This window comes from Syngnathus acus, chromosome 17, assembly GCF_901709675.1.
Source record: "Syngnathus acus chromosome 17, fSynAcu1.2, whole genome shotgun sequence".
Classification (NCBI taxonomy): domain Eukaryota; kingdom Metazoa; phylum Chordata; class Actinopteri; order Syngnathiformes; family Syngnathidae; genus Syngnathus; species Syngnathus acus.
The window spans coordinates 3,092,328-3,103,801 of NC_051102.1; the positions used below are offsets into that span (position 1 = coordinate 3,092,328).

At 39.7% G+C, this 11,474-nt stretch overlaps 1 protein-coding gene across 3 annotated transcripts; it reads left to right on the forward strand.

Annotated features, from left to right (window-relative positions):
- The first annotated feature begins 903 nt into the window (after positions 1 to 903).
- fam110b (family with sequence similarity 110 member B) lies at positions 904 to 9,503 on the forward strand. Of its 3 annotated transcripts, none has more exons than XM_037276384.1 (6): positions 904 to 1,015; positions 5,388 to 5,525; positions 6,155 to 6,216; positions 6,485 to 6,725; positions 6,827 to 7,218; positions 7,296 to 9,503. In XM_037276384.1, exons 4-6 carry the CDS (start codon positions 6,603 to 6,605, stop codon positions 8,200 to 8,202), a joined length of 1,422 nt encoding a protein of 473 aa, XP_037132279.1. In that variant the 5' UTR covers positions 904 to 1,015; positions 5,388 to 5,525; positions 6,155 to 6,216; positions 6,485 to 6,602; the 3' UTR covers positions 8,203 to 9,503. The 3 variants fall into 3 exon arrangements, with proteins under 3 accessions (XP_037132279.1, XP_037132280.1, XP_037132281.1); XM_037276385.1 differs by having other exon boundaries at positions 6,159 to 6,216; XM_037276386.1 differs by lacking the exons at positions 904 to 1,015; positions 5,388 to 5,525; positions 6,155 to 6,216 and adding an exon at positions 6,232 to 6,393.
- Positions 9,504 to 11,474: the final 1,971 nt, after the last annotated feature.

The following is an 11,474-nucleotide window of genomic DNA, read 5'->3' on the forward strand; positions in this document are numbered from 1 at the left end:
TAGCACAAAATAAAACCAAAATATCTATATTTATTCCAAATCATCACATAAAGGTGTCCAGTAGAAAGAGCATATGGTGACAGTAAAACTACAAAAAAATAATTTACATAGATCAATTTATCTATGATGACAAAAAGAAATCCATCCACGTATAGCCTGGTTTCTTCTTGTTGCTAGGTAACAGTGAAAGGGTTTGCACACATAGGAGCCTCTGAAGCTTTGCATGGCTATTTGTGTGTCATGACAGAGAAACAGCGCTGTCTTTCAGCTAGCACATACTTACCGACTCTTAACACGATCTCCCCTGCTCTCTCGAGTCTGTTTATCCTTATCAGCTGCAGAGGTTGAAGCAGTTTGGTTGGTATTTTTGGTGGTCATTATTATTCGATAGAAACTTGCATGGATAGCATTGATATCAATTAAGATAATGGCAATGTATTGAAATGAGGAATTAGGTTTGTGTACAGGGATTTTTTTTAAATTTTGAAATGGTCTATGAGAACTACTAAATGCACTTCATGGGATTGAACAGAATATGTGTACTTATATCTGTAGTCACTAGTCCATACACGCGGGACAAATAGAGTCGTTAGTTTTCCATTTTGTGATCATTCAAGTTTTTCCTTGCACAAAACACCGATCCAGATAAATCGAGCGACTAATTGTGATTGGATTTTACTTTCAAAACTAAGTCACCTAAACGTTCAAATATGAAATGCGACACTTGTAAAACTTTATATTCTTGAAATTTCATGACCTTTGGAAAAGAATACATTTGTTTTTAGTAATTACTTGATCGTTATTGGTTAACTTTTAGCTCGTCCATCAAATAACGGTGCCATCCCACCGTGGCCTTTTATTGTGGAAGTTGTGAGCGGACATAGTCGTGCTCATGCCAAATGACGTGCAGTATTGCTCTCGGCTGCGAACAGGATGCTGTCAGGCCGAAAAGACGCACCGACCAAGCGATGGCAACTGTAGCTGCATCCTTTGTTTACCTGGCCTAAACAAAAAGGTAAGACCCGTTAATCAACATTATGACGACGCTAATGTGGCAGATGGCTAGAAACCAGAAAATGCATCATCCGCGGTACGCGGTACTTGTAGCGCCTCTTAAAATTGCTGTGATGCTTGAACATAGCCATTGTTCTCAAACTGTCAAATAGGCAGTAAGCCCGTTCACGTTCATTTGATACGGTATACCTTTATTATGATGAAGAGAAGTAGTGTAAGTAGTGATGGGAAGCTTTTAATATGTTCAGAGATCTGTGTGTGTCGGCACGGCGAAGCAGCTAGCTTCCATGCATGGCGGTGCTGCGATGTCGGTGAGGGTTTGGCATTGCTTTGCTGCATCACCAGCGCGTGCGTGCGTGCGCAGGTATAGTTTGTGTTTACGTCGTGCTTCGATGTAGCATCCATTCAACGCTCACCCCATCACCGATCAACGACAGAGCTTCCGGTTTGCCTGCACGATATGAATGTGAGAGCAGTTGCCTCTTTTTTTTTTTTTTTTTTTTGTTAGAAGCGTTTGCTTTTCTGTAGACACATCCCCTTATAAACTTTAGCGGCCAAGCCGTTTTGTAGTGATTAAAATATAGAACAAAGAGAACAGCCATTGATTGATTTGGCATAAAAATGCAAAATATCAGACCATCCCAATCCAGCCACTACTTCATGCTTTTGTGCGGCCATGAAAGAGTACTTGCATTCAATCTCACATATTTTCATTATTTCAGGATGTTAACCTTGCCATGTAGTCTGGGATAAGTCATGGAGTTTTTACATCAGGGGCCCCAGTGGAAAACCTGCTGACATTGCACTGCTTCTGTCTGCATTCATGATGACTAATGCTGGATAATTTAGTGCAGGCAAACACAAACAGTCAGGAATTGTCCTGGCTCTGATTGGAGTTATAGTGTTTGGCCCAGGGCTGCTCTGGTAATGAACTGTTTGCTCTGTTTTTTTGGTTTTTTTTTTTAAACAAACGAACATACTGTAACTGTATACTCTCAACACACATTCTACTACACTGATATATATACAAGGATTTTGAAATGACAAATTTTGTCCGGTTCCTCCACTGATTCCCAGCAAGGCATGGGAAGAGGGAAGGCAGGGGGTTGGCTGTTTTGCTGAGCAGAAAGTGGTGCTGCACAGGGAAAGGCAAAATAACCCACGGACGACTGCTGAGAGCTCTGTAAACTTCCTACCAAGTGTAAAAACACTACTGCGCGTCCGCACCGCCCACTCACAGTGATCGCAAACAACAAAAAGACTATGTATTATTATTTTATGATTATGAAGTATTTTGTGTCTGAAGTTAAAATAAAAATGATATAATGGAAAATAATTTAATTTGGATTAAAAATCTGACATGATACAACCTGGCCTGTTTACTGCAGTCGAAACACCAATATCACCCTTCTCATTAATACAACAATAATAAAACAAACTCAATACATGTAATAGAAAATTCATTTAACTTTCATAAACTTTCATTTGTATTTAATTCATTATTATTTTAATCTTTAACTATCCTGGTAATGCAATTGACAATAGATTCTCATTTGCAATATCAATCTATCAGCAGACAGCAAAGGATATATTTACATATTTACAAGTTAATTTACAATGGGAATAGTTCGAAGAATGTCAGTCTGAATGGTTGGCAGCCCTGCACTAGACCATTCTCAGGCTCTGTTGAATATATTGTATGTTCACAGCAATGTTAGATAATATTTTATTATGTAAGGCAGATTTTCTCAGCGGCATCTGCTCCTGATGGTACGTATGTCCATACTTTATTCGAACAGCTGCAACTAGGATTTAGTCATGAATGTTTTCATAAGATTGGATTTTAGGAGCTCTTGTATAACTAATATTGCTTGTTCTAAGAATGTCCTCCGTTCATCCTTTTGTTTGTTGTCCATATGAAAGTAAAATTGGTACTGAGTGAATCGAAAATCAAAGCGAATCAATTTAAATCAGGGCCTTGTGGATTGAATCGACTCAATTTTGAAAATCTAAATCAATACCCATTCCCTATTATTTGTTTTTATTGTTATTCTATTATTTGTGGTATTATTGTTCTTTCTCTTAATGTTCTCATCATTGTTATTATTGTTGTCATTTTTATTATTATTAATATTAGCATGTTTATTGTGGTTTATGTTTCTTTTGTTACAGCTCATGTACAAGACTTTGTTAAAAGTGTAGTTGTTAAAGTGCTCACCCTATAAGTAAGGTCGAGTTGAGGTCTTCTCTAAATCTTTAAGCATTGCTCAGTAGCTCTGTGCTAAACCCATTAGCTTGGATACAACGGTGCCGTGGCTTAGTGCTTAGTTACCACTTTAGACAGCGGTTCCAGTGTTCTACTATATTTTTTTATTTTTGTATACTATATATTGGCCTATTTTATATGTGTAGTGATATATTTTAGAAAACAACTATGGCCATGGATGTATTGTTGTCCCTGTTGTCGACACAGCATTCATGTGTTGTGATGTAATATTAAGCTCGTTGTGAGGTCGAACTTGCTTTTGCGATGGGCAACAATGTGTACCGTGATTGTGTGCTTCCTCCTTCGTCAGGTTATCAAATGCTTGATAACTGTTTGGAATTCCAGAAACTGCTCTTGTGGTAAGCTCATTCACTTTATTGTCATATGTAGCTGGTTGGTGGACCACAGTTGTGACATGAGAGCCAAAGAAATAAATTTGTTCAAAACCAGGTCAGGTCAAAATGATATATGCTTTAAAACAAACCTTCCTGCTATGTGCGTGGACACATTTTATAATTTCTTTGATTAACCTAAATCAGAAGTTAAAGGGACAGCTGCTTTGAGAAACTTGGCATGTGTTTAGTCTGCAGGGGCTCCTCACTTTTGTGATGTCACAAAGTCACGACCTGGTCATTTTCTTGAATAATGCGAGGCTGGTGCTTAGACAGAAGGAATAAGGAAGAGTTTGCGAATATAGATAAACAGAGAGGAAAACACTACTTTGCGGGTGTTTGGTGAGTAAAATGCATTTTTACTTGGCTAAGAGCTCACAATAATTGATTCAGTATGATACAACTCCTTTCAACATTTTCTGAAATCACATGAACTGATTATTGAATTATTCATTAGGAGCAGCCCAAGCATCATTTAAATAATGTCATTTGAATTTGATTATATTTACAAGCAAAAAAATAATAATAATGGGGGGGGGGCATTTAGATCAGGAATTTTAGTCAATAGCTTTCACACCAATTTCACTGTTCATGAACATCACATGACCATAGGAAACATTACTTTGTGACATAGGCCACCAGGACGTAATGTCTTTGTCTTGGAAAAGTATTACATTTTTCAGTTCTGCATCAAAGTAAAAAAAAAAAAAAAAAGCACTCCATTGTAAGTTGTTTGTATTGTACTTTTTAATTGTTGCATTTGTCATTTTTATTAGTTAGCCCCTTGCCTAAATAATTGGCTAGCTATGTGGCTGTCTTACTTACATGTTACAAATATAATAATGTGGATTACACAGCCCACGTTGTCGGCCTCCAAGGGCTGAAAGCCTGTAATAAGATTAGAAGACTCGCTGGAATCTGGTAGTGAATTTAAGATCTACAGGAGTTCGAGGTGATATAGGGGTCATTCTTTTCACTTTCACAAGACATGCAAAACTCTTTTTGTTATTGCTGAGGCAATACATCATTATAAAATGTTGTGTTTGCAACTGATAATGGTTTTTCACCAATGTTCGTATCATTCCAGTACATGGTGTCTACATTTGGGTTGGTTTAAGAAGCAGACTCATTGTGAGACGCTTTCTCTAAATTTCTGATATAAATGTGTGACAATAATGTTTTTACCGTGATTGTTTATTTTGAAACAAACATCACGCCGTTTTCAATAGATCCACACACGCTCATGCACACACAAGCCTCAGATATTCACGTTTTGTCAGGCAATCCCTCTTCCATCCGCCTGGGGGCAGTGTTGCTGTCTCCAGGAGAGGCGTCTCCTGTGTGAAATAAAAAAAATCATAAAACATCATATAAAGGCTCGTTTTCTGCTTTTCTATCGCCAGTTTTCAAATGAGAAACGGGCACGTGTTCGCCGATCCACAAACGCATATTCACACATGCAGAATTGAATATTTACAGATGATTAATGCACACACGATAATAATAAAAATAAAAAAAACACGTGAAAATCACAAATGTATTTGTGGATCAGAAGAACATGTAAAAATGAATATATTTGTGAATCCGAAAAATGCGTGAAAATCATGGATGTATTTGTCTGAATAATTCTGACAAATCTTTTGTGGTGGATGATTTACCACTGACAAACTATGCTTTTGTTGGTGATCTATTGTCAATGTTTGTGTCTTTGACAGCTGTAGTTCCCTCCGACAACCAGCAGTACCTGGAGGAGAAGAGGGAGGCATCACGTTGTAACAGCCAAAGTTTGGAAAACTGAAGTGGCAATCGCATTCCTTCAGTCCATGCTATGAAAAACTACAGATGTAACTCCGGTAAGAGCAGTTTTGATGATTTTCTTTCCATTTTTATATCATGTACTGAATTATTAATTCACATTATTTGTTGTTATTGTCAGTGGCACGGTGAGGCACTGGTTAGCACGTTATCTCACAGTTCTGAGGTGCAGGGTTCAATTCTCCATTTTGACTAAAACTCAAGGAGTTGTCAGTTTCATTTCATTCTGCACTTTTATTCATTTATTTTATATGAATCCTAAATTTTGAGTTAGGTGATTTTTTTTTCTTTAGTTTGATTTTAGACTTCAATTCTCTTTTGCAGTGACTGTTCTGCTTTTTGTCCAAAATAAACAAAAGGTCTTTCTTTCAAAATATTTGTCATTGCTTTAATAGAACTTTATGCATCAAAAATACTATACTACTGGTATTAGTGAGTATTTGAGTTAAATACTGGCAACTGGTATCAGTTTAAAAATAAAAGTGGCACTGTATTAAACAGCCCTAGTGTGCATATGTGTGCGTGCATGTGTGGGAGCTTGAAGCACTCTGTTATAAATGTGTGTCTCTTATCTAATCCTGATTTTGTTGCTAGGTGCATGATGCCATTTTTAACATTATTGCTAACCCTGGTGTTTTTTTCTTTTTTCCCTTTTGTTCTATTTCAGATAGTGAGGAGAGCTGAAGCCAGGGTGTAAACTGACAATTTTCCTTTCCTCCACATCCTCTGGTATCCATTCATCTTTGTACAAACACCACTGCATGTACACAAACAAACAAACAAACAAACACACACACACGTACGCATGCACATTCTTGTCTCTTCCAGTCTGTCTTTGAGCTTGTTCTTGCTTGATGAATGTAATTGGGCTCACTACTTTGAGTTTAGCACTGAAGAAGACTAAAAGTAAGAATTCCTCTCGGAATTAAATATTTGTCCAGAGTCAAGTTGAAGATTCACTGGTTCTTCTTGGTGATGGTGTCTTTCCTGTCTGTAGGTGGTCTCTTTTCCACGTTGTGTCTTCATGTTTTGGGGGTCCTTCAGTGCCCCCGCCCTCTGTCAATCCCCCTGCTCCTGCTGCCACCACGGCCGGCCACCCCAGACACTCAGTTGCCATGCCAACAGAGACATTGTCTCCAGCTCTGCCAGATAGCAAGGCCACTGGCACTGCAACACCTTTCAGTTCTACTGTACCCCTTCGAATCCTTAACAAGGGCCCAGACTACTTCAGGAGACAGGTACTGGTTCTTCACTCAGCACTCAACTCCATCTTGACTTAAATCAGATTTTTTTTTTTCCCCTCCATGCTCTGTGTTAATGTCATGTTTATCTATTTTAGGTTGAACCCAACCCGAAACGTCTCAGCGCTGTTGAGAGACTTGAAGCTGACAAAGCAAAGTATGTTAAGAGCCAAGAAGTTATCAACGCTAAACAGGAACCAATCAAACCACCCATTTTGGCCAAGCCTCCTATTGTTCATTCTAAGAGAACTGGAGTGAGTGGTGGAGTACACGGAGGCGGAGTACCTTTCAAACCTTCAAATAACAACGCTAAGTCAGACACATGTGCAACAAGCAGCAAACGGGAAAATCTAAATTTGGAGATCTTAAAAAATCTTCTTAACTCGTCGTCTTCTTCGGGTGCGGGCTCTGACGGGCTCGGGGGTGGAGCTAAGAGTGCTGTGTTGATGAGGTCTTCTGGGGGACTGACAAGGAGTTGGAAACCTTCCAGGTAAAAGATGAATCAATGTTATGGTTTTATTTTACGTTAACTTGGGTACTAATCACTTCAATGTTTTATGCTCCTAGGATGCCGTTAACCTACCGATCCACAATGGCTCTGAATGAACAATCACGAGACTCTGCTCCCAGTCCAAGTACCTCACATTCCCTGCGCTCATTTTCCCATTCCTTGAAGGTTCCTCCAGGCAGTAGCGGTGGACGGTGCAGTCCACAGCTGGTAGGGAACCTCAATCTCAGCAGAGTATTAGATGAAAGAGGACGTGAAGGAGGGCTTACGGAACGATCGCGGTCTCCACTTCCGCCACTGCTGACTTCCCATTCCTCCTCCGACCTTCTGCGCCTGTGCAACGGCAAGCCGCTCCGCGCTGCTCGATCCAGCAGCTCCTCAGCTCCGCCACTCCCCCCGAAACCCAACCCTGCTTCCCTCCCACCTCCTACCCTCTCATTATTACTGCCTCCCCCTCGTACAAACGTATCCCCGTCACCTTGCAACAACACAACCCTTCAGTCGCTGCCATGTGATGTCGGAGAAGCTGCCAATCCCTCAAAAGATCCCAACCTGGAGTTGGAGCTGGGTTCCTCTGTAGCACGTCGTCCCTCTCTACATAGATCAAAATCAGACCTGTCGGACAGGTATGCCCGAGCTGGAGCTGACGTGGAACGTTTTTTTAACTATTGTGGCCTCGACCCCGAGGAACTGGAGGCAGTTGGTCCAGAGAACTTTGCACGAGCCAATTCGGACATTGTGAGCTTGAACTTCAGATCGGCTTCCATGATTTCCTCTGACTGCGACCAGTCACGGCGGTCTTCAAATGACGGATTGTCGGATGGGGACGAAGGAGAAGATGAGGATGAGGAGGCCGGAGAGCGAGTTCCTTATGGCATCTCTGCTGTGGAACGTAACGCAAGAGTCATTAAATGGCTGTACAGCATCAAACAAGCGAGAGAGACTCAAAAGGTCTCGCATGTCTAGGTAGTGTTCTACAATCTCGTCTGTGATGTGATTTTTCTCATTGCTCCAAGACGGCTTTTGAGAACGACATGGACAGAAAGAAAACAAAAAATGACATCAGCAAAAGAATAGAACTTACACACGTACAAACCTTTATGAACATTAAATAGTTCCTTTGGGAGTAATTTGGGACGCTGTACACTGACAAATGTTCAAATGTTGGATTCAGCAACACGAACAATGTGACTGCCTCATGACAAAGAGCTACTGACCTATCATAGCGGACAATCCATCAATTCACATCTAGTTACATGAAATGAAATTCACATCTCATGTGAGCGCAGCTTGCTCTGGGTCCTCTGAATCATAACCCGCTTTGCCCGTTCAGCTGTTAAAATAGGTCAAGTGATGTGCATGAAAGAGACACAGTGGACCAATCAAACCTTGAGGAAAATAAGGATGGAACTGTCATGGCTACTTCAGATTTTACATTCACACAAAGTGCCATGTTTCCTCAAATAGTCACCAGGACTCTTAATAGATGCCTGAAGGCGTCTCCACAAAGACATTTTTTTTCTCTCTCTGAAAAAATAAAAAAATAAAAAATCAGGTCGTGGCAGTACATTTATACTAATTTCTATGAAGTTGGCCTCGTGAATTGAAATTGATCATGTGGGCCTGAAGAATACATGGCTGCTACATTTGGCTGTTGCGTATATAAACATCCGTGGCCACTGTTTGAAGAAATGCGGCACTTGATGAAATAAATGTTACAGCTCCACATTGTTTATGCTATATTTGTGAACAAGAGCCCTCAAGCAGAAGCAGAGCCATCTATAACATCATCCTTGGTTATTTTGTTCGGACAGATCAAAATTCTTATCGGAAATGTTTTTGTTGCATTGTCAATGTATCAAGTAAATGAAAAGAAATAGTGACCTCTTAAAGTCGGTTACGCAGGTGCACCATGTGATCACATTTAGGTCATTCATATTTCTTTTGTTTTTAAATGAAGAAGAAACAACAGAAAAGTTCATTTGTCTTAATGCAGTGGTTCTTAACCATGTTGAAGGTACCGAACCCCATCAGTTTCATATGCGCATTCACCGAACCCCTCTTTAGTGGAAAAAAAATAATCGAATTCAAGACAGATGTTTTTCACTGGTGCACAAAATGAGCCGTGCATGAACGTTGTTCAAAGAATAAAACCAACACAATGCATGAACTCACAACAAATGACATACCAGCAAATCAGTGTGACTTCTGCTGTTGCCTTTGCAAGACCAGTTCAGATATGCGTTATCGCGAATTTACACGACATTCAGGTGTGCTCGGCCCTCCGCAGTGGAGGCTCTGCCGAACCCCTGAAGCCGACTCACCGAACCCAGGTTAAGAACCACTGTCTTAATGGGTTATAATCAGGACTCAATTGTTCATTGTTAAAGAATTTACCTCATGTTGGTATTGGTGAATGCGATGAGATTGATGTTGCTGTCAGCTAGGTTTTACTATAATTCCGTTTTTAATAAGGTGGTTTATTCCATGGGAGGAAGAAAAACACAAATATGACAGAATCAAATATTGTGTCACACGCCATTTAACCGACATTGGACCAATGAGTGCTTTTGCAAATAAATGTACTTTCATCTTTATCATTTTACATTTCACAAGATAATTTGTGGGTTCCATTTTTTTATGAATTCAAAATCGTCTTTTTTTTTTTAGCTGCATGTTCAAATTAGAGGAGAACAAAGTTCACATTGAGTCACATCCATTGCATTTGAGTTATTTCAGTGTTATTGTTGGATCTTGGAAATGCTCTCGGGGGTTCTGCCAACTAGTTGGGAGGATTCAAAACGGTTTACATAAGTGCTGCTTCTCTTGTGGGTGGATCATACACACCTGATTCCCCCTCAAGCTAAAATTCAAAGTTATGCTGGCACTGTCTGTCCACTGAATACAATTCAAAGTGACTGGGAGAAAATTAATATATCAGCTGTATCATTGCATGACATTGACAGTGAGACATCCGATTATTAACTTTAGTTAAAGCAATACTAATAACATGTCTGTTCACTGTCACAGGCCATGTGGGAAGGACATTGTGGTCATGTCGTGCCGGTGTTCTCCAACTAATGTGTTTGTAGATGCTTTTGCTACTAATGACATCCTTGCATTATGTAGAACAAATAGCTCCATTCAGGGTGTTGTTGCTGGTTCAGTTTAGTATCGGAGTTCAACTCTCCAGCTCCCGATAATCAAGTCTCCTAATTGTACGTGTTTCAGCTTGACCCCCCCAGTTTACATCTTGACATTGGCGTGACCTCCATTTTCATTTTCTGCTTCAGGATGTCAGAGGAAAGCTATTTCACTGTCACAATTTAGATCAATGATAAAGAGAATAGGTTATAGCTGACTTGAGTGGCTTTGCAAGCTTGATTCTTAGCCAAACTAAGCAAAACAAAAATATTTTAGCCAGATGTAGAAAGTCACCGGTAAAGACGGCTACAAAAACAACAATGGGACACCAGCACCTTGAGAAGAATCAAATGTTTTCAAACCTGCGAATCTATTTTCAGCATATTTAAATGAAAATGGCATCCGTCTATGTAAATAATAGATTCCAGCTGTTTTCTGTTCTGAGGGGAGACTCGCAGTCCCACACTTTGGAAATCTGCTTTTGGTATTTGAGCACTAGCCAAACTATTTCTTCTTCATTCTTCTAAAAGTGAAGGGAAGCTAGTCCAATTTCCTGCTAAAGGTTAAGCAAGTATCCATCCATCCGTTATGTTGCTGTTGAATACCCTTGTCCTGTCATTTGTGTTTTTCCAGTGGAATCCAGAAAAGTCCCTGTCAGCATTAAGTAAACAAGAGTGTATTGTTCTTGCAATGTCATCATACTATCAGTTCTGTCTAAAAGATTTGAAGTTCTTCTGTGGTACTTTTTTTCTCTCTGTGTAAATGATAAAAGAAAAAAATATATAATTGCTTCTGGGGGGAAATCAATGTGTGGATTTCTGTTTTTGGTTCGTTCGTTTCAAGGTTTGCATTTTAGAAAAAATTCCAAGCAACATTCTTGGGTAACTGCCCTCAGAACCGAGCTGTCTGAGCTAACCTCGGCAAAAAGCTTCGTGTTGGCTGTGTTTTGCTGTGGAAACATTCCATTTTACTTGACTAAAAATAAAAACATTCATGTTTAGGTTCTTCTATTTTGCATTATTCCAATAAATGGATTTATGCCATTGACTGAACTGCAGTTTTTTCTTTGACCAACATAATCAATTTCCTGGCTT

Coding starts and splice junctions, on each gene's coding strand:
- fam110b (XM_037276384.1), top strand. CDS start 6,603: ATGCCAACAGAGACATTGTCTCCAGCTCTGCCAGATAGCAAGGCCACT. Junction 6,726..6,826: donor CAGACTACTTCAGGAGACAG/GTACTGGTTCTT, acceptor TATCTATTTTAG/GTTGAACCCAACCCGAAACG. Junction 7,219..7,295: donor AGGAGTTGGAAACCTTCCAG/GTAAAAGATGAA, acceptor TTATGCTCCTAG/GATGCCGTTAACCTACCGAT.